Source organism: Rhopilema esculentum, chromosome 13, assembly GCF_057945365.1.
Source record: "Rhopilema esculentum isolate cy_ngs chromosome 13, ASM5794536v1, whole genome shotgun sequence".
In the NCBI taxonomy this organism is placed as follows: Eukaryota; Metazoa; Cnidaria; class Scyphozoa; order Rhizostomeae; family Rhizostomatidae; genus Rhopilema; species Rhopilema esculentum.
In genome coordinates this window covers 2,258,040-2,283,633 of record NC_142827.1, presented here as the reverse complement: position 1 = coordinate 2,283,633, position 25,594 = coordinate 2,258,040, and the positions used below count along the sequence as shown (strand labels likewise).

Below are 25,594 nucleotides of genomic sequence, written 5' to 3'. Positions count from 1 at the left end.
AAGGTAGAAATTAACTTCTTATATGCTCAATTTTCGTATACGGGGTCGTTTACATTTCGACAGCTAGTTTTTCTTGTCTCTCTTTATTCAATTTTTATCCGAAATCTTTGCTGATTTCTTATTGATATATAAACGCAATGACTGTCAAAATTTTGGTACACTAGAATAGATTTTCAAATACTTTTTACCAATATAAAATGTTGCTATAAGCAAGGTTAGGATGCTCGGTGTGGTCCAATTAGCTTGCGCAGTGTCGCCCTTTAATACTATGGGACATATTGTGCAGTGTCGGCCTTTTTACTGAAAACAGTTAACTTTTAAAAACAATACTTAAGCAACTGGGCGTTGCATTGACTTTTAGCAGGGATTATCATTGCGACATCAGTTTGATTGTGTTACAAAATATTGTTTTACATTCAATTAGAAAGTTGCTAGGCCAGGTGAGACTACAAATAAAAAACAAAAGGATTTAACGAATTGGCCTATTCTTTTTTCAGATTTAGGGTTTATCCTTTCACTGTGACATATCAAAGAGGAAATGTTGAAAAACATAGCTTCGTAACGGATGGGGCCTTATTCAGATTCCTCCCAGGAAGACTCTAAAATCTCTTCGTAAGATACGAGTTCCTTGATACAATCAAAATCCATAATACAAGATTAAACTGTCACGAAAACAAAACCAAACAAGATTAATAACACAGGAAGGAAAACCGTCAGCCTATGAGACGAAAATAATATAGTCTTGATAGGCGTAGCAAAATGATTTACACAAACCTCGTTTGTTCCAAAGAGGAGGACATATTGAATCTTCGCTTGGTGCAAAGAGGAGGCAACCGTTCGTTGATGCAAGAATGCTTCTCGAGATTCATAGTGCCAAATTTCAAAGAAACTGATAAAATTCCCTTTGCGAAAGACTTGAGAGTAGTGCGAAAGACGAAGAAAAGATTGAATATAACCACGCTTTCCTGTGTCACCTTTCTACAACATGCTTGTACAAGGCCTAAGTTTCCTATCAAGGAACCTGTAGCTTACTCTGTGTCCTGGTTCTATTCTACCACTCAATCCTGTTCTATTACATCAACTTGGGACATGAAACACGTTTGCGTGCTAAATTTGATCTTTAATAACCTTTCGAATATTGTGAATACTACTTCTAATTTCATTCTTCAAAATATCTTACAAAGATAACACAGCAAGGAGATTGAAATTCGATGTTATGGGTATACCAGAATGCAACCTTAGGCCCCAAAAGGCAATGACCAATCAAATACAATAGCAAGGCAACAGCACCTTGGTGTGGTATGCGGCATATAATCACAATAGGCACGATTCTCTGTCCGCTAAATGTAGATATGAACATCATTGTCAACAAAGGATTCAGAAACCCATGAGAAATGGATGCTAAATCAAGATGGTGCTCATGTCACGTGGCTTATCTCAGGAAAGTAAAATCTAAGAGAGAGAGAGAGATGGGGGGGGGGGGGGGGCAATGAGTACAACTGGTGAAGGTGACGAAGACTTTTGGTGTGGAAAGCTTTTACAACCCTTTATATATCAAAAGAAGTCAAGCAAAGAGCACAATTAATTAGAAAAGATTTTTAAATGGCTACAAAATACATTGCAACAAAAACAAAAGTTTATTGATCAATGACGAACTTACAGTTGTCCACAGAACATAGACTTTACTAACCACTATTTCAACAGCAATCGCAATTAGATGCTTAAAATTCAGAAGGATCTCCGTCTATTGGCGAAAGTACTTTGATGTAATAAAAATCCTCTTTACAGAAGAATGTTGTTAAATTAACGTCAAGACTTCAGAGCAGACTGTATCTTAAGAAGACCCTCACTTCACTGGCTGCTGGGGATTCTATGAATGAAGTTCCTTTCCGTGTCATGGTTCTCATCGATGCACTATGCACAGAACTTGAAACTGAATGCTTCATAATGAAAGTTGGTGCATACATTTATGTCCGTACTATTACCGGCTATTGATAAAACCTAAAAGAGAGCAAATTTTCAGTGAGATCTTTCAGATGATGACATCAAACGAAGATTGAGTTGAACTTGCTGAACTGTTATTTGTGTCTGAACAGTATCTGAAAGAATATATCAGGTACCAAAGAAGACAACTCTGTCGACTACTATGGTTCCCCTTGATGTGGCCAAGAGAACATCTGCACACATAATTGGCACTGTGGCGAATATAATCGTGAAACTGAGAGATTTCTTTATATTGCAAACGCATTGTCTTTTACTCAATGTTTTGTTTCTACTGCTCTTACTGCGCGCAGCTGTATCTGAATTGGCCACACCACGATATCAAAGTGGGAATAATTGTAAAAGGGTGCTATCTTCAATAAAAGATTATTCTAAAGGTCAGCTGAACTAAGAACCATCTAAGCAAGGGGTTATTATTCGGCGAATGGATCATACAAGTGGCTGGTAAGTGTTAGGGATGAGGGGGAAGTGGTAAATGATGCAAGTGGGGGGGGGGGGGGGGACATTTTACCTTGTATCCAACACAAAACACAAATGAAATTTGCTACCATTGAGAATTAGAGGAGACTAGGCCATGGAAGAGCTATCCAGGATTGACATCTAGAAAAGGTTGCAGTCCAAAAAAGGACATTAATGTATGCATGAAGTCCTGGATAAAACACTCACTGATACCGTAAAACCTCTAGAGCACCCATTGGGCGTGGCATATGAATTTAGGAACTTTTTAGACGGAGGCTTACTCGAACGGTGTTATATGAGGAGAGGAGAGGGCATATAAAAATAATCTCACATTTGTCACTAAAATGTACCTTGTTACTCTGTGAATTATCATTTATTGCCAAAGAATAGACAGAAGAGGGTGAGACAGGCAGTTCAGTTCTTTCATCGCCATTTACAGACCACTGAAATACGATTGGTTCCGTTCCACCTGATAATATCTGAAAAAGATCCTTGTCAATTAGACAATTGGGTATTTTAAGTAAAAAAAGTTGGATAAGACGGAAACAAGGGCATTTCTAAAGTATTCGAAATGATCTCAAAATAGCTACTACAGAATTCGACTCTCTTATCTTGACTGAAATAGCAAGAGTTATTTCTATAGAAAAGTAATAATCTATAGAAAAGCCTTGGTTGTCAAATAGGGAAAATTAAGTATCATTGCAACAAAGAGTGACTATAATTCAATTATAAGAGTTTGAAATCTTATTATACAGACAGAAAGCCATTGTAGCATTGTCTGCGAACATAACCCTCAATGAACAAAGGGATGTCTTTAAGAATGTAGGGATGCTTCGTTCTCTTTGTTACTTGGAATTTTCCTACGGAAAAGTTTCAAACCCAAGGAAATCGTGGCCAGGATACTCAAGGGGACGCAATTAGCAAGCAAGGCATGCGTCTGCATTGCCAAGAATTCTCCCAGGGGAAGAATTTGATCTTGGTTTTGAAAAAGTTTTAGCAGCATTTCCAGTAGATATGGTGGACAGTATCAACGAATCTAAGCGTCAGATAAAACATTTACGAGTATGTACTTAAAGGAAAATTGTTCAGTTGTGAAAATAAGTATCGAAATGGCGTGCTTATCACAAGGCTCAGCTTTTTTTCATCTATTTTGTTTTATTGTCCTGCTTTGCGGTGTTCAACTTGCAGATATTCTGTGAACTGAGTAGCATTGCGAGCGCAAAATCCGTTAAGGCCGATTTTAATTTGACATTTTTTGTGCGCGCGGGCGTAGCCCCCAAATCTGAGCATGCGTAGCTAAGTGCTGCTGTCCAGTGGCCGAGCGCACAAAAAGTTGATATCAACTTTCTGGCGCTCACAGCGGACGCAAAATCGAGACCACTTGATTCTAATTACGCCTGCTCAGACTTGGGCGCTACGCCCGCGCGCACAAAAAATGTCAAATAGAAATCGGCCTTTACAGCTGCATTTCGCGCACATGGTTTTGTAACTAAAAACAAAAACTGAATTGAATAGAAGAACGGGCGATTTCATTGGTCAGTTGAACAATTGACAGTTGGATATGACAATCGAAAATTCGATCGGGCGGGAGGATGCACCAGGACAAAATATGACAAATGAAATATGACATAAATAACAAAATGTGTTATATTTTGGTGGGAATATCGGCTTAAGCGTACTTCAGTTGAATAAGCGCAAAGGGAATTAGTTCGTTGAGCTGATTTCAAAAGCCTTACAAGGAAAGAAATCTTAAAAACAAAATACAGGCAAATGAAGCTTTTAACCAAACGTCAAACAGAACCATTTTTGTGTCAAAATGTTTGCCATCTCTTGGACCGTAATATAAGCAAATAGACCAAGGGGCCCTTTGTGCAAATCGTGCCAAGAAATCGCTGTGGTAAGCAGTTTTTAAAACTAATGATTGTGTCAAATATTGAACCAAAAGTTTGGTTTTGTGTATTCAACACGAATGGTTTATTAATCCATAGTTAAAATTGAAAAAAACTTTAAAGGGTTTTACCTTCTCTTCGTGGTAAATTGCAGTTAAAGGACAAGAATTTTGGGTAGGAAGCACTGCCGTAAGAGTTGAAGATGGAATGTGCCAACATGACAAATGCGGTCCACCACCACATACCTACAGAGATAATTCATCTATTAAATTTACAAGGTATCGACTGCGATGTGCGAAATGGGAAGATTGCTATAATTTAGCGAAGGTTCGAATGACCAAGCAGTTTGTGGGTATCGGGGTCGAAATTTCGACGGAGCTATGAAGATTCGAAATATGGAGCGTCGAAAAAATATCGCCGTAAGTCGTAACAGCACCTTTCAGCAGAGGGTTACAAAATATACGTTTTGACTCATATTTAATAGTTTGCTACGGGCGTTTAATAGTGGGCACTTTAAAAACATCATATGTGCTAGCAATGTGATTTCTTTAAAATTCATTAAATCGACAACCAGTTATTATGGAAGGGGAGGAATGTCAAAATAAATTAAATAATGAGATGAAAATTTCAGCAGCTTTAAAAAACAAAGAATAAAAATAATGTCAGTGAAAGTTGACAGCTTCGCTTAAATGTTATGACAGTTTTTGGTAAACAAGAAAAAAACTCATCTTTTCCTGGATGAATCAATATTGAAAAATTAAGAGAAAGCGAATTTATATTTCATTCATTGTCTGAAACTATCGGTATGCATGGCTAAATTTTTTGAAAACAAGGTTACAAAGAAAAGAAAAATTTATATAGAAAATTTATTGGCAGACATTTTATCTTACACACCACCCAAGGAAAATTCATAAAGTTTTCGATTTCATATTAATTCTAAAAATATAAAGGGACCAACGTAATGTTGAAAGATAGTCAATTTTCGTTCAATTATTCGCGAAAAGAAATTACTAGGTTTTTCGGTCAACATCAACAGGAAAATGTGTTGATGCTAATAAAAGGATAATGGGAGGTGTCCGGTAATGTGAGGTGTCCGAGTTTCACTGCATGCCTGGGTCTCTAGAGCTTAGGTCAATTGATCGATCGAGCTTTGGTTAATTTCTCTCACACTAAAATCGGGTTTTGGAACCACTTGTGCTCTTGGGCGTTCCAGGGTAGGCTAATCAATCTTATCCCTGCAGACGCAGGTCTAGCCAAAATTTTGACTGGTTTCGGGGTGCTTTACCTCGTTACGGTCCTGTTTGTTAATGGTACATAAATATTGCTTAAAGTTGCACTGGTAGTGAAAATGTATGAGGTTAGTCCTTTGCAACAAGGGAGAGCTGTCCTTACGAATTACGCAATTGCGTGGGGGGGGGGGGGGTCAATTAATTATTTAAACAGAAGAAGTGTTTGTCATGGAGGCATCAGCACTTGTTTCAGTTGAAATTTTAGATAGAAATTCAAGATTCACAGAGAAACATACAATCACTGCCAAAAGTCTTGGAACACTAACGCCAGTTTTCAAAAGCAAATTCAGCCACTCCCCCTAAGAACAATGTTGATTTACTATAGAAAAAAGGAAGGGGTTGTGGAGTACGCTTTTTCGTGTGCCTTGCATGATATCTTTCTCAACATTGTTTTGGGGGAAAAGGGGGACTGAAGTAGTTGTATTCAGGAAAACAAATGAATAGAAAAGCACAGCGCAAAGTGTTGGGTGTTCCAAGTAATTTTGGCAGTGATTGAAGCTCTTAGAATTTGGCCGGTTTTCTGAAACCTGTGCAACCGGTCTAGAACCACGCCTGCCCTGGCACATTGATATTACACATTGACACTGAAGTGCAAAATGGCAAAACTGAATCACAAAATCAAGAGGCTTTACAAAAACATACCAGCCACTGCTCAGCATGATCAACGGCTACGCAGCTGATCCAACTGCCAACATCCGGCCTTTTCGCATCCTAAATATTCCAGGCAAAAAATCATAACAAGTGTTAACGTGGCATGTGTACGCATGGGTTTCAGAGAGTTTATATCAATATTTACCTCTGCCGATGGTCGTGGAGATTACTTTTGAGTTACTGTGATTGTAAAATCGATCAAAGTTGATAAGAATTGATTATCATTGGCGCAGATCCTTCGACAGGCAAAGATCAGAAACTAAGAAAATCGATCAAAAGAAATTAAGATAATACAGTTCACGCTAACGCAAGATGAAGGCGCACGGCTTTATAAAGTACTGGAGTGGTAAAAAGATCAATATACAAGGATAATTTTCATAAGTTCTTTATAGGCAGAAAGGGGATTGCCTTGAGACCAAGGACATAAATTATTGATTGATCTTTAATCTATAAGTGAGCATAAAATCTCCGACACTACAGATAAGAAAAAATTTATCGAAGAGCACCTCATTTTTGTTTGGCTCAACCAGTGACGTCATCGATTGTCTTGCTCGGCAATCTAAAATTGTGATAAATATGTCTGAATTCTTCTCACGAATACAGAAAGCTTAAAGTGTTATTTCTTTAAAAAGAATGTCAAGTTGTTTCGAACCTAGCTTAGTTATCAACGTCTTACCCCAAAATCTGACGGTACCATCCTCCGAGCCACTGACACATTGGTTTGACTTCTCTAGAGCCGCAATGCAGTGGATGTAGTCATTGTGTCCGGACAAGGAAGCCTAAATGAAATGAAAGTTCACAGAGTTACGGATATATTCGAAGACAAAGCGAAGAAAAAGTTGGCATATCAAAAGAAGTTATCCAAAGCAAGCTAGACTCCGCAAGACGCAGAATAAAGGTAAAAAATCGACTAACTTTACACTGGCCTGTCTCCAAATCCCAAAGGTCAATGCAATTGCCTCCACCACCAGATGCAAGTGTGTTGGCCTGGAAAAAAAATTCATAAAAAATCAATAATTTAAGCTTCGTTGTTTATATCTTTAAACGTTTCCCCTTTATCGTATCTACATTGCCTTCTACCCATAACAAACATCGGGTTTTTATAACTGTTACCCTGCTTTGAGGTCAGATGCATTTACTGGGGAAAAAGTTATGACTTATAAAAATACTGTATAAAAACATACAACTATATAAAAAAACATCAGCACCTACTCATATATTTCAATTATAAATTTTTCTCACTTAATTTCTCAGAATAAAACTTTAAGCAAAAGCTTGTGTAATTTTGTTTATTTTTGTGTAATTATACAGGACGAAACCTTATTGACAAAGGAACGAACGGATAGTTTAAAAGATTACTTGAAGTTGACGCTCATACGATTTGCTTAAAATTGTAAACAAGAGAATGCGGTTAGGCGGTACGCTTTTAAACAGCAAGGCGTCATAAAGCTTTGCCATGAAACGCTGCCATTGGAAGCGAACATAATGTATCGGAGATTACTTTATTTTAGACAAGGAATAAACATGTTTCTCTAACGTAAAATGTCGCATCTCTCAGGGCAACAATCACATTTAAGATCTTCATAACGATTAAAGACAAAATAAGGCCTAAAAACAGAACTCATTTAGTTTTGATTTTTGCTACTAGTTACTTTCAATTAACCAAATAGTCCATTTCTCAATTAATGCTAGAGTGTTGCTTTTTGTTTCCAGCTTCTTTAGGTTTCAATGAAAATTATTGACTTGGTTTACAGTAATTGCGATTTCTTCCCCGCGGTAAGCAAAAGTCAGGGATGTAAAAGGGCGTTCTGTATTCATCTCACACTCGTAACAAAATCCTCTTCGGTTCTTTCCCTCTAAATTACACCTCTAATTTATCAAGCTCAAACTGACGCCAACAATGCGAAGGGATTAAAAGTCTGGGACTAACAATGTTGGAGATATGAGAAATCAGGAAACAAAGATCAGTTTGCCAAGTATTTCATTCTAGGGTTTTGTGTCCTATCTGAGCTACCTTTAAAGACCAGGGCTACACTGTTGCTGCGAACGGTAGAGCAAGACAGCGTTAGGAAACTTAAATTCTGTTATCACACGTTAATAAAGCAGTCCTCACGAGGTCTTTTTGCTTTGCACATAAATATATAAATAGCCAACGCCAATTCTTATTGACGACGCACCCTGATAAGGTATTCAGTCATACAAAGGTTGAAAACGATCGCATTCAAAATGATATCAGACCAGAGCTCAGTCAACATGGCCGTCACACAGTCAACGGCTTTGAGGTAGATCAATGAAAACAGAAGAAATGAATAGACACGCCCAAACCACGCCTACTTTACATTTTTCTGATCAAGATTTTCAGAGTTGTAGGGTATTGTCTGGAAAACATGAACATTATTTTGGTTGGCTGCAATTTGCGATATTTACGAAGAACCCAAATTATAAGGGTTTCTATGTTTTAAAACATGTTTACGGATATTTTGACTGAGATGATGTAACTATATATGATATTATTTAGTTTCGAGTGCATTGTTTTGAAGTGCAGATCTCTATTGAAAACGCAATACAAAAAGACAATGGAATGAAGCTGATTGGTTCGTTTCGATCCATTTCCAGTCGTGATATTCCGCATTAAAAATCGCTCGTAAATAACATACACTTTCTTATTGTTTGGAAAATACCAAAATCAAGAAAGAACCAAGACAGAGTTTCGTGAATTTCTAAGAATTTAAAAATGTTTCGTTCGAAAAGTCAAGGTTTTCATGCTTAATTTGTTTTGACGTTTGGTTAATAAAAGTTTTAGGTTTACACGAATCAAATTGGGGATCTTTTAAAAACGCTGTAATTTGGTTACTTAATCTGGTCTGAAGTTGCAAAAGAAACAATATCTGTACTTACTTAAAGTTATGGCACAGAACTTAAAAGTTATTAGTCTTGATTCCGAGTACGAGCTTTAGCCAAAACTCAGCTTCAGCGAATAACCAGATTCAGGCCTATTTACAAATTGACTCTGGAACTAGACAATTACAAGGTCGAAGGCCACAGATAGCAAGGTCGGAAAATTCAAAAACATTACAGCATCAAACTGGCTTATATTTTTATCGTTTGGTAAACACTGAGAAATTGTTTGACTTTTCGATGCATTTTGCAAGAAATCGGCCGCAGACTCATTTGTGTCTAGACAAGCGCATAGGGCTTTGGTGAAAACAGAACCTGATGGACTCGGCAGATTTCAACTTCTATCAATGGGTTTTCTTGCAAATACACTTTAAATACGTTTGGCTAAAGATTACTTGAAATAACATCCATAAGGTGAAAATAAGGTCCAAATAAATGCAAGTTAAATTGAAACAGGAAAGCAGTGGCCACCGAGAATTATCAGATGCACAATGAATAATGGTACGGAACCGTTTGTAGACCAAACAGATTTGAATATAAAGAACAGACCATGGTTGTAGCCTGCAATTCACTAACAATATAAAATAGGATCCTGAAACAATATAAAATAATAAACAATTAAATAATACAAGAGCTTATCTTTTTTCTATTGGAAACAAACTTTTTCGAAATCTGCTCTTACGGGAAAATAGTTTTGAAGGGCAAGAACATAGTTTAATGCAACCCTCAAATTACGAAATTATGTTGTTAAAGTTCAAGCTATACCTTTCTCCTACATTTATGTCAGGGTCTTAGATGCTTAAATCCTCTATAATTTGAATTTTGATGACTTCTCATTAGCTGTATTTTTTGAAAAATTCCTTGTTGTTATTGTTTTTCTAACGAACTTCCTGGGAACTTCTCTTTTGATTTTCAAGGGGCCATCAATCTTTCCCATGAGGATCGAAACTTAAAAAAAGTAAACAAGGCCTTTCCTTCTACACATGTAAACAATGAAAAGCTTTGGAGATGAAATCCCAGGAGCTTAACGGACCAGGAGTTTTGGAGATGTATTCCCTGGGGCTTAACGAAGCAGGACTTAAAAATAAAGTTTTTTGATAAAGAGTGCTTTGTTGCGATTCACAAGCAAACAAAAATTGCCTTTCACAAAAACACAAACCAAACAGATTCTTCAAAACAAAACAGCATCACAAATATTCGACGAAAGCTAAATCAAGAATATTCTATCTTGGCTCAATGTGAACCATGGACTCGGCAAATACCTCAAACAAGCATTTATAGAATTTGCAAACAATTTTTCGGCTGGATCGAATTTAAAAATGGATTGAAAATTTTTATTGTATTGAAGATACTTAAGCTTTTCGTCTAACACTTGAGCTTAAAAACAATTACAGTGAAAACGATTCTGTTGTTTGAAGAAGCAACACAATTAAGAGAAAACATAAAAGGCATTTGAAAAAGCTCCGAGGAAAAGTTCCCCAAAAAAAAGTCCCACAAAAAGCTACAAAAACTGTTGAGCAAAAGTTGTAAGGCCAGTATAACTTCATGGTAAATAGAAGCAAAACTAAAGATTTGATAATAAAGGACAAAAGCTTTTAAAGAAAAATTGTTGTACTTGAACCGTTAGAACAAGTTTATTAAGATTCTAGAACTAAAATTCGAGGCAAACATTTATGTCTAATGTTTTCTCAGTTAACTCAACTTTTTAGCTGTTGCTTCATAACTTTTATAACTTTGAAAGCAATATGTTAGCAACAATATTTTGAATGCTGGTTTATTCATCTTGTAATTTGCCTGGCATTCCACGAAACTACATAAAAACAAATGACTAAACAAACCAATCAATACATGAAAATACATTAATTTAGAACAGTTGCCTGTTGATGAAACTCTTAGATACAAATAGGAACTTTCCTGTAAATATAAGAAAATATATTTACAGGTCAAAAATAGAGTCATAAGGAAAATTAAGAAAAAAACAAAACAGGAAAGTATAAAACAATACAAGTGAGAATTACCTGGGAGAAATATGCCAGACCATTTGTCTCTGGTACATCAAAAGGGGAACTAAAAGTCAAAAGGTAGGATAGCATGGCATGATGATATTTAAAATCTTTTCACATTAAATAGTTTCTGTGATATTTAAGGTTTGCTAAAATGATATATTTTCATCAAAATAGTTCAAATTCAGGTCTAATTATGTAACTACAGCATAGTTATTATACTAACCAAAATTAAAAATGCTTTTGGGTAATGTTATAGCCTCAACTATAAGGGCCTTTTAGAATTTGATAAAACATAGGCATATCTAATCTATAGCCTTGTTATAGCAGTTAAGATTGAATGAAATTACTCTGCATAGTCAGTTGGCTAATAAAAACAATTTTGAATGAACTTTGTTAGTAGTTTCCAACACAGACATGGAGACCAGTAAAATCTTTAACTGATAACTGTAGCATAAAAAAAAATCCAATATCAATGGTTGGAAGCAGGTTTTAGGTTCTCCTCTAACAATGCCTGGCATGATTGAAGGCTGGATTATAATATTTCAAATAATTTTAATGCGTTATAACAACAGGGGATTTCATTAGAAGCCAGCAACTGGCTAAAGTCCACAGCTTACTTACCAAATCTTAGCTACCTACTTTCACCTTCATCTTAGTAAGACTGCACAAACTTTAGTATAACATATAGATGCCTACTTTTAAATGTGAGCCTTCTGTTTAAAAAATTAATGAAAACCCTGATTCCTAGACGTCTATAGATAAAATATGCACATTTCTCACTAGGCTTTTTCTCAAAGTAAAATCCTATAACCTGGCAAAAGCATAGTAGAACACCAACTCTGTGAGTGTTGCCTTTAGGCATTCTTCTTCTAAGTCATATATCCTTTTTATCACTGGGATCACAAAAAGCTTTTCTTGGCAGAGTTCAGTCAAAGCAGAGAATAAAAGTGTAGCTGTAAACTTAGTTCCCGACTGCGATTGCTATAAAAACTGTGCCCGAATTTTCTATACAGCCAAAGTAATCCACGAAAGTATTATTGTTCCAGTGTTTACTTATTAAGGAACTGTTAACATTAATTTATTGAGAACACCACTTATAAAGCTTGATTGAATACACAATCATGCTGATGGCGTAATCAGCAACAACAATCAGCAACTTGTGAAGCTGACACCAATAATGACATCTCTAAAATGATGTACATGACAAATTGTCAAAGGATCTATCATGAAGCAACTACCATCATCCATCTACAACTACTCAGAGAATTGCTGATACACTCAGAGTCAACAAGAAACAACAAAAACTAGATAAAAATACCCCAAGCGCCCAAACGTAAATACCAAAAATGCCAAAAGTTCGGATTTTATTACCAAGGTGCAATAACTTACAATAAACTTATTACCAAGGTGCAAAAACCGTAATCAGGAAAAAGAAAAACTGTTCTTAAAAAGATTAAGTAGCTTTAAATTTTAACATTTTAATATTCTTAATATTTCAAACATCTTAGAATTACTTTTACTAAACTTAAATTATCATTACATAATCATTTTTTCTTCACCCAACAGGACTTGTTTGGAAAGCAGCTTACTGTAGAGTTTATTTCCTGTATAAATATTTATAAATAATTATAAATGAAAATAAAAAAATGAAACAAAAGAGCTTGTTGGTAGAGATTTGAACTGAAATCATTTGTAATTGCCTTATTTATTCCAAGCAAAACAAGACAAATGTCCATATCTAAAATATAGAGTAGAGGTTTACCTTGAAGTAGGACTGAGAGTCCAACTTGGCCTTGGGTCCTGAAAATGATACAAGAAAGTTCAATTTGAGAAAACGATAAATTCGCAGGATCATGAGAATTTCAGGTAATGTGCAGAAACAAGGTTTCAGTACTTCAGTATAGCCAGTTGCCTAAAAGCAGCAAAGGGGGTTGTACCCTGTGTAGCTATGCTTTAAAGCCAATGGCGATGCCTATTTGTGAATTCCTCAGCACTCATTTGGCTCCAGCTCTAGAGGCTTTTAACTAAGCATGATTGCATGAGATAATATCTCTGTTGTGCTGACTGTGTAGTCAGTGCACACTTTAATGAAAATCTATAAAAGGGATCTAATAATCTCCACTTGTAAACTGGAAATTCTACCTGCTAAGCTTATTAATTTTAGTTTTGGAAGGAAAAAAGGGTTAAATGAATCTGGGAAGAAAGAGAGGAAACTAAATACCAGAGTAGTACTCCAAGAAGGACAGCTTTGAGATTTACAATTAGCTATAGATATGACTGTGAGGAGAACCCACACTCAAAACAAAGCCAATTTTCTTAGATGTACAGTTAGCAAAAATAAAAATGCAAGATTTCAAATTTTGTTTCAAATAGGATTCTAATCAGATCAGTGCTAGGATTCTAATTAGGACCATTCTTCCTTCATTAAATTGAAACTTTCTCTGCATTCAGTTCTGTAGTAAGTCTTGAACTAGGAAATAGTTTTAGCATAGCACCTTGTTAAGAATAAGTAGCAAAAATATGTTGAGTAAAGAATACATTTCTCAATCACAGAACATTTTGACCAAGGAAGAAAAAAGGCCTCAGAAAATTCCTCTTGCCAAACCAACATCTGGCTATATTGACAATAACTTCAGAAGTTGATTAATTTGAATTCACACTTTAAAAAAGCAACAACCAACAAAACTTCACCTTGCTATGAATTACATCATTCCATTTCCATCCATGAATTGCGGAAGTTCCACCACTATGAATATAATAATTATTGAATCAATAATGAACCTAATCTAAAATAAAAAGCCATGCAAATTTCAGTAACTTAAAATTCAAATGGCTACCAGTTTGTTTAAAAAGGGCTCACAGGTTTGCAGTTCCAAGTCCTCTCATTGAGCAAAATCTGACCATTATCAAGGCCAATATAAATACTATGATGTTAGATTTTAAAGGGTGTCCTCTATCTGTTTCGAGTGGTTTTCCTTTTCCTTTCCTTATACTGTGTTTGAACATATTGATCTTATTCTAAGTCTTTATCCCAAAAATGCAACAAAGTAGTGTTAAAACATGCAAAGCAGCTTGATCAAATCCAATTTTACTATTGTTAACAACCAGCAGCAAAATTCGTAAAAAACTAGTAAATTGATACTGAAGTTGAAAGTTTTCTCCAAGCAGGATAGATGGAACATGTAGTTATCAGCATTTTAGTATTAAATCACTACACTCCAATACAAATATATCATTGATTCACAAAACATAGAAAAATCTATCATAATACACTGCACAATTCAAAGAGGACAAAATTCTAGCAGAAGGTCAACTTTTGTCCATTTTAGTGGCTCTAGTTTATTAGCAGGTATATATCTCACAGAAATCTGTCCAATGTGGCCTAAGTAGTATTGCAAGCAAATTAACAAAGTGCCTATGAGCTCATTTTTCCAATAATAGATCAGAATCTTTTTCAAAAAGAAAACTGTTTGTTGATTTTTTAGACACCGGCTTGAACCAATAAGGAGCAATGTGAAACGTAGACAGTCTAATGGAAAAAAACTGAATGCATGAAAGAAAACATCACATTTACCTTATAAGAAAGCTTGGGGTTGGTAGCAATACATAAATGCTGCCTTTGTGTGCTACAAAAGAAATTTTTGAAAACATTTTCAGGATATAAAACTGGTAAGAAATAAAATGCTGACATACATTTTTTGCCACAACAAAGGAACTAGAACTAGATCAGAAGGCTAGATGTCAAAATAAATTAGATCTATACTGTCAGCTAAACATTAAGTTACTTAAACATTGATATGCAATTATAAAATTTTGGATAAGATATAAATTCAATTTAAAATTTTAACTGTTGTCAGATTCCACTGAAGAAAATTCACTAGATCTTATAAAACCGATGGACATTATAACTGTGCACAGTACATTGCTATTATTTAAAAATTCAAAAACATTAATACCTTCAAATGTATTAATTGGCAGTCTAGTGTCCTCCGCTGCATTGATTCCCAAAGCATTTGTAAGACTAATAAAGAAAAAATACTAAATAATTGTGACTGAGAAATCACCAAAAGGCAAGAGCCCTATTTCACAATTGTTAAGTAATGGTAAGCTTTTAATGCCATTTGAAAATTATATATTTTGTTATTTGGAGCTTACCAATAGAAAGATTTATGAAAAAGACAGTTCTATCCTTGGTATTTTTCCTTGACAAGAAAACAGTTCCTTTCTTTAATATTCAGCACAGATATTGCTATTCTTAATTAAAAGATTGTTATCTTGATTGTTGGTAGAGATTCTTTGCATTAAAAAATGAAGGCCATAATTTGTTGTATGTTCAAAAATCAATGAATGCCAAAAAGTACAACCTCCATTTTCATAAAAAATGATTACAAATTATCAACACTGCTTTCACTTTGTTAAAAATATTCACAGATCAACAAAGCTTAGCTTGCTTTGGAAAAATATAAGTTGATAAGCCTTTTTGATTTTCATCCTGCCTCATTTTCAATTTTAAACTTGATTCATCAAATGATATCCAGCTCTTTTTTATGAATGTGAGATGGTTCACACTGTTTAAGCATGAACTATTCTCCAATAGCAACACATTGTCTTAAGTGAAAGAGACAAATCTGGATAATTCTAAGGGCAGAAGGTTGGCAAGGTCTGGTGAATGCCTTTGGCATTATTTAACTATAACATGTCTGTCTAGCCATCTCATTAGTTTCATTTTGGAGGCAACCAGGGGGGAACTCGGTGCCTTGGAAAAATTAATGACAAATCAACTCCTTTTATATTATAAAATACATCAATGGTCTATAGCAAGTTTAACCCCAAAGCTTGAGTTGGCTCTCCACAGCCCTAGATAAATGATGAGTGAGTGAATCTCTGACCAATATCCCACTAAAAATGATCTAACATGTTCATAGACACTGTAAATTTTCTGCTATAAATGTATGATAAGAAATAACGCATCACTGAAAAACAACACAGAAACTTTTTTCCCACATATTTATGACATTAATATTTTCATCAAAAAATGCATTGCTTTTTTAGACGAGTCTGAATGTTTTTGCATTTCATGGGTGCAGTGGACAGCACAAATGCACAGTAGCAACAAGCCCATTTTGCACGTTTTTGCTGTTTTCTTCCTTGAAAATTCCTGTCAGGACCCAACTTACAAGATGTTAGGATCCACGTAACACAAATCATTGCATTTATTATGAAAATCAATAGTGAATTTGGCAACTGTACCTGAATACTGCTAATTGTCCAAAGTTGTTACTTGCTACTAGGTATTTTCCACATGGAGAAAAAACTTGGCTAAATATTGTTGTGTATAGTGCAGTCCTTTGTTGCTTTACTTCCTTAAAATCAAGATGAAAAACTTAGATGAAAAAGAGAGTTGTCAACACATTTGAAACAAATGATCACAAATTAGTTTTCATATGAACCAGTAAATTAAGGAATCAGGCTTTTTCTCAATTTTTCCAAATCCTTGAGGATGGATGGTTCTTAATTTGATCTTAAATTATGAGAGTGCAAGCAGTGCAATCACCAGCATTTTTTCACTAGGGGTGTGTCAAGGCCTAAGTTGCTGACAAAGCGAATGATCTATTCTTTTTCTGCTATAAATTAAGAAAAAGTTAAGAAAAGCTGAGGCTGTGGTAAAGGACAATGTAATTTAGAAAAAAATTGTCAGAGCCCCTTCAAAAAATTCATCTCACAATAAGCTAAAATAAATTGTCACATCTTAAGCTTCTATTTATGTTAATTACATAGAAATATAGAGTATCATATTAAAAGCATAAATCTTAAGACGGATAATTTATTTTTTCGAGGTTTTTGACGCCTTTGTCTACCTGTATTCAAATATCCAAAAAATTTATCAGATAATTTTTTCTATTCTAAAAAAGTCTTTTCACTTGTTATATTTTAAACATTGAAAACAAATGCAAAATTGTCCCACCATGCACATGCTTGATCTGGCCTGACCCTTAGCAATAGCAGTGAAATTTGGTTGTTTAATGGAAAAAAGGTTAGGCCTTTATGTCTTTTTAAGAAGACTTCTTTGAAGACAGAACAGATAATCATGTCATTCAACCAATGACAAAATTAAAAGAACACAATATCATGGCAATTTTACTTTGGTCTGCTTCATTAACGTTCAAAACAGAATGTTCATGTTGAAACCAAACAAGATTAGCGTTTTCAAATGTCACTTTTCCCCCTTTCCACACAGAAGTATGTTAACAGCGTTTCTGTAAAGTCCACAATAGAAGGAGTTTTCAAAAGTTGTTTGAGAAGAGATTTTTTAAGTTAATATAACACATTTATCTTGTCTTGGTCTGTAAAACATGGCAAAACTTATTTCAAAACAGAAACATTTTGTGGAGTTTAGAGCATAACAGAAATTGTATGAACTAGTGAATCAAATTCGAGTGAGGATGAATTTATAATTACGAAGCACAGTAGACAGAACTTGGTATTAATTTTTTTCATTTGCAGAAAGTACTTACAAAGGTAATTTCCTTCTTTGTTTTTCAAGACCATTTTATTTCCAATTTGTATCAATAACAGACCATTGTATCATGCTTCCAAAAAATTTTATTGGCAATTTAGTGCCTGCCTACCAGAATTCTTACGGTCAGGCCTGTTATACCTAAGTTGGGGTTAATTTACAATACAATTAGATCGATGGAAAACAGTTAACTTGACTAATCAAAGAGATACAATACCCTTCAATGTTGTATATTCGTGGTTTCCATTTCCAATAAATTTTTGTTAATCAATTGGACAGGAGAACTGCCTTTTCAGCAAAAATTCTGTTCTCTATCAAATGTTGAGTGTAGGTACCATGTACAGTGATAAGTAGTAAAGATAGGAAAAGTTAACTTATTAAAATGGTCAACGAGCACATGAACACATTTCTTTTTTATGACACCTCTGGAGGGATAGAAACAAGGTTCTATTAACCTTTTTAATGCTATCCCTGCCATTTTTAACCTGGGGTGCTTTTTAGTCTATTTTTTAACTTTTATCTGTAAATTATATATATCTGTAATTGGATCTTTATCTTTTTCTTATATTTAAATTGTAATTTATTTGATGGCAAAATTATACATACATACATAATGGGAGCCGTTAGTCATTGCAGTAAAAAAAGAACCTGATTGCAGAAAGGTAGCAATTTTCGATATTCTGAAGTTAATTGTTATGTATGAGATCGAAACAAATATAAATAAAAATTTGAAATGTTCCACTGGCTATTAAGAACTTATCACATATATATTATCACATATATATTGCGGTTATAAATGTAAACAGCAAAACGATAAAAAATAGATCAAAACAGTATACTAAAATCTAAACATTTTATGAGCAGCTTCACAACAAAAGATTTCATCTGCGAAACAATTTCTGACCCGTGTAAGCAACAGAAGATACCTACCTCAAACTTTGATACTTTTGAAGGCATTTTCTTTGTTTTTAGACACAATCACTACAATAATACTTCTTGAGTTAAAAATCATGCCGACCGGCCGGTCTGTTGGTGGAGCCTCACTTTGATACACCCAAGGATTCAAAGAAATAAATGTCTCCCACAATGCATCGCTTTGTTTTCAAGATTTGCAAACAATTTTCTTCGTCGTGAAAAACGAAAGGATTTTCCAACAGCTGAGGTATTTGTTCGCCTTTTCTTTTGCAAATACATACCTTTAAGTTTTATAGTCACCCAATATCAGAAAAAAAATGTCTGGAGCACCTTTAAACTTTTGCAAAACAACTCCCAATTTGAACCTCTCATATCAGCATATATTTTGTCTGGAGCACGTTTTTACTTTTGCAACAACCTCCTAATCTGAACCTCTGTTTCCTTTGGCTTACGTGGTGGGAACTTTCCTTAGCTTATAGGTTTCTATGAAAATTTTATCTATAGACAAGAAAAATTCATGAAGCGGTTATTTTGTAGCCAACCTAAATGATTTTCCATCACTAGTCTGAAATAAGATAGACCCTCAAGCCAGTCTGCAGAGTGTGGCTGACGCACGCGCGAGGTCAGGATAGTGCTGCACGCCAAAATTTTCAGATTGAAAATCAAATTTACTATAGCGCTATTAAAAAAACTTAGATTTGCACGCAAAATGGTCAGTGAAGAAAAGTTTGCACGCAGAAAACATGGCGTGAATGAGTACTGCACGCGCGAGATCTCGTCGAGAACTGCCATACTCTGCAGACAGGCCCTCAAGCTAATACTGAGGAAGATTGGGATGTTTTGCCCCTAGTGAAATAGGTAAATTGGCTTGAAACAGGGCACCAGGTTGGTTGGAAGCCAATTCTGTAAAACCGAGGAATTTACTCAAGGCTGGAGAACTTGCAAACACTCACAATTAAAAGCAAGCAATAATCATTTGAAACTTAGGAGAATTTTGCCCCACTCAAAATATATTGCCTGTACATTATTAAGGCAAGGGATTATGTTTGTACCCTATTTTGACTCTACAGACTGGAGCAGAGCTAGTGATGACCTAAAGTATTTTAAGACTGAAATTAAGAATTCTTCTGAAATTACTAACAATATTTTCTTTAAATGCATTGCCTCAATTTGAAAAACTATAAACTGCAACTTATTCCAGATTGCCTTGTCTATTCTGATTAAGGCTTATTTATTGTCTACGCTTATAAACTGCAATTTATCAACTTTAAAAATTCAAATTTTTTAAATCAGGCAACTCTTATCATAAGAAGTGGACACAAAAATTTGATGCATTAACAAATAAGTCTGCAATCCAAGTTAAAATTTATTCAAATGTATACATCTTTACTTTAGATGGGAACGCTTCCAGGGATGCCTTTCAGAATTGGTATGGAAGTTTACAACTGGGCTGAAAAGAAGACAGAGAACCTGCCTTATCCAAGACTAAAGAAATTAGCGAATGACAGTTTGAAGTTTTGCCAACAGCACCCATTTGCAGGGATATTTTGCATACTTGGTGGAGCAATGAGCTTAGGACCAATAACTTTCCTTGTTGGTTTTTTAGTGTTTGCCAATTCGTGTTTGCTGATTGGGGGTCTCATATTTGAGTTACTCGTTTTGGCAACTGCTTTATCTTTTTTTCTACCAACATTTGCTTTTATAATTTTCATTTCAATGGTAATTACATCAGTATTGGCTGTTATCACTTACATTCTTCATGGTGGAAATACAAGTAACATTATTCATTCAAGGTCAGCAAAGGTTAAGCAGGGATTTGCAACTCAAACAAGAGAACAGAAAAACAGTTCTGGTGCATCTGATTTTCAGCATAAAGATGAGGACTTTGTCAACAAAATGACACAGACAACTGAATGGGTGGAGAAAACATCTCAAGATGTGGAAGAAATTTATAACACTACACAAGAGTTGACAGATGTCACTTAAATAACACCAGTTTTTACAGAATTAAGCTGAATTAAGTGGCTTGATTGCAAAGTTCTTTAATTATTTCAAGGAAGCTGGAGAAAAATACATTGATAAGACAATGATCTAATAGTTAAATTGATGCTGGTTTGAAACCATAATGTGTACAACTGTATATATTTAGAATTTGTTAAATAGTTACAGAAACTCAGAAACTTGTCTTTAAAACTAAGTATTTAACTGCTATTTAATGCTGCTATTTATGTGAGGAATTGATTTGCTGTTGTGTAAATTGATGAACTTGCTTTAAAGTGAATTTGACTTCTTCTTTTGTTTCTAGTAACCTAGATGTGATCTAAAATCTTGAAAATATTTTACAAGCTACCTGCTACAAATAAAGCATATCGATGGTAGCTTTTAAACTGAATCTTTTCTGCATCAATCTGATTTCTCCATATGTATTATTACATTATGCTATAGGTCATAAATTTTTGCTTCCTGACAGGAACCATTTTTATTAGTTTGTAGATTGCTGAATATTTATTCTCAAATAATATTTAAGAAAATCAGAGGTTATTGTTTGATAAAAGCTAGTAGTTTAAGGATAGTTTAGAATTGAACTAAAGAACATAAGAAAACTTTGACAAATATCAATTTATCTAAAATGTTTCTTGAGAAAATATGCAGTACCTTGCTTGATAATTTGGTGGATTAAAACAATGGCTGATCAATAAATACATTGAAGAATCAGCTAAAAGTTTGTCAATGAGATCATTTTTTGTCCATTGAAAAACTGCCATAGGGGTTCTTTGAGACCGTCGTTGCCAACGTCAATAGAAAGTCCTCATAGAAAATGATTCTCGTTTTTTGCCAAAAATTTGTCCAAATATAAGATTTTTCTAATAAGGAAATAATCTTGTTAATATCACGTATCGAAGTAAATGTTCTTCTGGCAGTTTTAAGTACAGTCAGAGAAAGATTTGTTCACAGCCTTTCCAAAAACAACAACGGCGCCATGTTAACTCGTTGACAACAAATTTTCAAAGAATACTTCTACAAAACTGGTTTCTGTATAAACAACAAATTTAATTCATTGCAAAACAAATTATGGCACTTAAAGAAAACATCTTCACCAATTCTTGGCTTGAGATTAAGGACAAAGTTCCACGCATCTTAAAAAAAATTTCGGAGCCTTCGAGGGCAATTTGACGAAGGCGAAGGACATAATAGAAACTTTCAAAATAAACTTTAAAAAGAAGTATATGAACTGAATTTGATGAAAAGTAATGTAAAAAGTATTTTTCTTATATCTAAAGTAGTTTGAATATATATATTTTAGCTAAATTATCTAAACTTGGAAACCTCTTTGGGCACAAAAAACCGTTTGGACTTTTCATAACAAGGAAACCGAGGGGAGGAAACTGATGGGAAAGAAAGAGAGCCCGAAACACCGATAGATGAGTTTTTATGGTACTAAAACAGCTAGCAAAAGCAAATTCATGAAAAGAAATATCATCTTATAATATTTTTTGGATTTCTAAACAGTTTTGGGCTAGAAAGTTAGTCTTAAATTTGGGTCAACTTTACTGGACAATGGCGGTTGATCGCAAAAACGCAAGTCGAAGGTTGCAAAATATGGATTCAATTTCTACGACTTTCTATGGGTTATGAACGATTTTACCGATGCTCTGAAGGCAGAAGGAAAGCCTTTGCAACGAACTCTAAGAAAATTTTCAGTTTTGTAAATAATATGCCTGAAGTTTCACATATAAATTTTCAAATTTTGGTGAAGGTTGAGCAGGGATTTGAAATTTCGGGCCACGGCATGAAGAGTTCGACGTAGAAGTTACACCTCGGCTTTCTCGCATTTTTATTAATAAAATAAGCAGAAAACGTGTCTATTAGGAAAAAAAAGCTTGCTTAGGCAAATTCTAATGTTTCTTAAAAAATATTTTCGATCAAAAAGGGGTTTTGAGGTACAAACAAGGGAGGAAAGAAAGGATCGGCAAATCGATGACGGCGGTTGCCAGTTAGGCCTGTGTTTGTTGATGTAGTAAAATTCTTATTTTTGCAAAAAGGGAATCAGGTATGAAGTTTATTGAAATGATATCATAAAGATAGATGTTTTGGGATTATGTAGAGAAAATTTCAGGCCTATGGCATGATAGCTTGGTGAAAAACGAGTTAGTTTTTTAGAGAGTTCGTTTCATGCGCGACATAAAATACGCAGAAAATAATTATTCCCGCTGTAACGATTGAATACTTAGCAAAAATGTTTTATTTTATTGAATATATAATGTGTTCTGAACAAACCTTTCGAAAAAATAGGCGTAAATCTTTGCTGGTCGTGGAGAAATCGGCGATCAAAAAGAAGTGGAAAGCACAACTTGCCGTTATCACAGGCCATCTTTGGTTGGAGGTGTGCTCAGAAGCGGTGCTTCCTCGTACGTCCGATCAACTTCTATATTAACAGCGTTGCACGTAAGGAGCTTCACAGTGGAAAAATTTTGAAAGCGGAAAAGGCGCTAAAACTCACCGTTCAAAAAGACTAATTTTCATCAAGGTTCATCAACCAACAAACTCAAAATGTCAGCAAAGAAGGCAGTAGCACCATCACACCCAAAATACATCGACATGATCAAGGCTGCGTTGGCAGAGCTCAAGGACAGAAAGGGAACTTCAAGACAAGCGATTTCAAAGTACATCAAAGAACACTACAAAGTTGGTGAAAATGCAGATACCCAGTTGAAATTGGCGCTCAAACGTGGTGTTGTCGCTGGTGTTATCATGCACTCAAAAGGTACTGGAGCATCAGGTTCATTCAGACTCGTGAAGAAGGAGGCACCAGCAAAACCAAAGAAGGCGCCAGTAGCGAAGAAATCACCAAAGAAGCCAAAGGCGAAAACCACCCCGAAAAAGGCGGTTAAATCACCAAAGAAGGCGAAGGTTGTGAAGAAGCCAGCAGCAAAGAAACCAGCAGCGAAAAAACCAGCAGCAAAGAAGCCAGCAACGAAGAAATCGCCGGCCAAGAAGGCAGCTGCCAAGAAATCACCCGCCAAGAAGGCAGCATCGAAAGCGAAGAAACCGGCAAAGAAGACGGCGAAGAAGTAAATTGTCGATGAACTCTGTATAAAATTCGGACAAGGTATAGTTTTAATTTTGGTGACGGACGCTGAACGCACAAACGAAAAACTGAGATCTTGGGATGAACAGTAAAAACTTTGACGCTTCGAACGTAAAATTATAAGAAACCTGTAAATAATATTTTTACACAATATGTATATGCATTATTATTTTATTCCGAGTTCGTTTAACATGCATGCTAGTTTTGCTTGGCATTTTTCAGCAGATTGCCTGTTTTTGTTTTTATATTGATTTTCGCGCAATGTACAAATTCGAAAGATTTTTAAAACCTGATCAATGGCAAATTTGCTGGGAAATGCTAAGAAGTAGGAAGTTAATTGGCCGACTCTTAGTTGTAATTAACTCGTATAAAAATGCCTTCCGCATATTTCTTTTCAAGTATTTAGAGTGGCCTCTCAGAGGCGATCCAAATCGGAGTTTTTCTTGTCTTTAATTTTCTTGTCTTCAACTTTGGCGCGCAAATCACTTCAACCAATTGTCATTGGCGATCAATATGGCGGTTAAGTTTAAGATTAAATAACTAATGTTAGAATAAAAATGATGAAAGAAAGGGTGATTATGGTTTTTTTTCAAGAAGATATTCTGGTGAATATTATGGAAAATATTATTTCAATGGAAGTGACTGTAGTCTAACTAGAAATCTGAAAAGTTCATTATTTCATTATCATGGCGCTCTTCGTCTTTGTATTCATTGGCAACAACTTGGGTCAAAACATTGCATATCTTAATTAACAGTCAAGATAAGAAACAAGACGTCATTAAATTTTGTATTTAGAGAATGGAATTTAACTTTTTTTCCAGGGGTTTCAATTCATAGCACAGAAACAGGAAAAAATGTCTATTCTACTCTAAAGTATTAAAGAGCAGGGGCGGACTGGCTCCAAATTTAGGGTACGGGCTAATTCGTCGAGAAGGGCCCCGAAAAGCAAAGATAAGTTAAAGGGTATCCCCAAAGTTGTTTGTTGCATCACTTTTTTATACTTGCTTAAAACGTTACACTCTTTTTTATAAGAACCAGTAAATTTAAGTTCAGGCTGATTGTTCTTAATTTGTTCTTAAATTAAGAGGGTGTAAACAGTGCTATTGCTAGCTTTTTCGCTCTAAGGAGGTGTTCAGGCCTCATTTGCTAACAAAGTGAGCGAGACAACCTTCATTTGCCGAAAGCACCCACATATCGCTAAAAATCCTCGATTTTGAGAAAAAACGTTGTTCAAAATTGCATTTTGCAGAAGCTCAGCCTCAGCTTGTTCTTAATTTGTTCACAACTTTCAACCAATTTTGAGGCTCGTGTTCTTATTAAAAAAAAGAGTGTATTGGAATATTGCTATTAATTCTTGAAATACTTGAAATGCATCTCAGTCTTCCAGCTGTATTTGTTGGGGAGACGAGCGAGCGAAAATTTTCAAATGAGTGAGGCAACCCTCCGTCCTGGATTCAGAGAGCATGCGTAATAATAACTTCGTTCTGTGCGCATGCTCTTTGACTCCATGACGGAGGGTTGCCTCACTTTTTAAAAAACTTTCTCTTGCTCGTCTCCCCAACAAGTATCTCGTTTCTGTTTTTGTTTAGTTTACAATAGGAGACATTTAAAAAACATTTTTGCCGGCCCGTAGACTGCTAAACTGGATTGGAGGGCATGGGTAAAAAAATATAAATTTTTCTACACCTGCCTTACGAAATACTGTCAGATCAAGCTGCGCTCATAAGATATTCAAACACAATTTTTACAAATTACTGAAAGGGGGCATTGCCCCTACCCCCGATGTCTATTTAGCATATTTTCGAATTTAGACCACGGCAATGGAATTATGCCGAAATTTTGCCGACGAAACACACCAAAATTTGGCTTAAGTACTGATG

The 25,594-nt window shown here is 35.1% G+C and overlaps 3 protein-coding genes across 3 annotated transcripts; 2 read left to right on the top strand and 1 right to left on the bottom strand.

Moving 5' to 3' along the window:
• Positions 1 to 1,585: 1,585 nt before the first annotated feature.
• On the bottom strand, positions 1,586 to 18,765 carry LOC135691703 (THO complex subunit 6 homolog). The gene is made up of 14 exons (XM_065209656.2): positions 18,641 to 18,765; positions 16,444 to 16,556; positions 15,150 to 15,214; positions 14,768 to 14,819; positions 13,885 to 13,939; positions 12,956 to 12,993; positions 11,206 to 11,254; positions 7,205 to 7,276; positions 6,966 to 7,068; positions 6,796 to 6,848; positions 6,281 to 6,349; positions 4,481 to 4,594; positions 2,811 to 2,939; positions 1,586 to 2,001 (listed from the first exon to the last, which is right to left on the bottom strand). The coding sequence occupies exons 1-14, from the start codon at positions 18,665 to 18,667 to the stop codon at positions 1,915 to 1,917; spliced, it is 1,026 nt and encodes a 341-aa protein (XP_065065728.2). The 5' UTR covers positions 18,668 to 18,765; the 3' UTR covers positions 1,586 to 1,914.
• On the top strand, positions 18,746 to 20,906 carry LOC148958593 (uncharacterized). The gene is made up of 2 exons (XM_089112038.1): positions 18,746 to 18,872; positions 20,021 to 20,906. The coding sequence occupies exon 2, from the start codon at positions 20,021 to 20,023 to the stop codon at positions 20,609 to 20,611; it is 591 nt and encodes a 196-aa protein (XP_088968164.1). The 5' UTR covers positions 18,746 to 18,872; the 3' UTR covers positions 20,612 to 20,906.
• A 2,161-nt stretch (positions 20,907 to 23,067) lies between these two features.
• On the top strand, positions 23,068 to 24,145 carry LOC135691704 (histone H1.0). The gene has a single exon (XM_065209658.2). The coding sequence runs from the start codon at positions 23,177 to 23,179 to the stop codon at positions 23,699 to 23,701; it is 525 nt and encodes a 174-aa protein (XP_065065730.1). The 5' UTR covers positions 23,068 to 23,176; the 3' UTR covers positions 23,702 to 24,145.
• The last annotated feature ends 1,449 nt before the right edge of the window (positions 24,146 to 25,594 follow it).

Bases quoted from the DNA above. Each gene is read 5' to 3' on its own strand.
- LOC135691703 (XM_065209656.2), bottom strand. From the start codon at position 18,667: ATGCCTTCAAAAGTATCAAAGTTTGAG. The intron at 6,849-6,965 runs GTAAGACGTTGA...TCACAATTTTAG, and splicing joins TGGTACCGTCAGATTTTGGG to ATTGCCGAGCAAGACAATCG. The intron at 6,350-6,795 runs GTGCTCTTCGAT...TGGAATATTTAG, and splicing joins TTGAGCCAAACAAAAATGAG to GATGCGAAAAGGCCGGATGT.
- LOC135691704 (XM_065209658.2), top strand. From the start codon at position 23,177: ATGTCAGCAAAGAAGGCAGTAGCACCATCACACCCAAAATACATCGAC.
- LOC148958593 (XM_089112038.1), top strand. From the start codon at position 20,021: ATGGGAACGCTTCCAGGGATGCCTTTCAGAATTGGTATGGAAGTTTAC.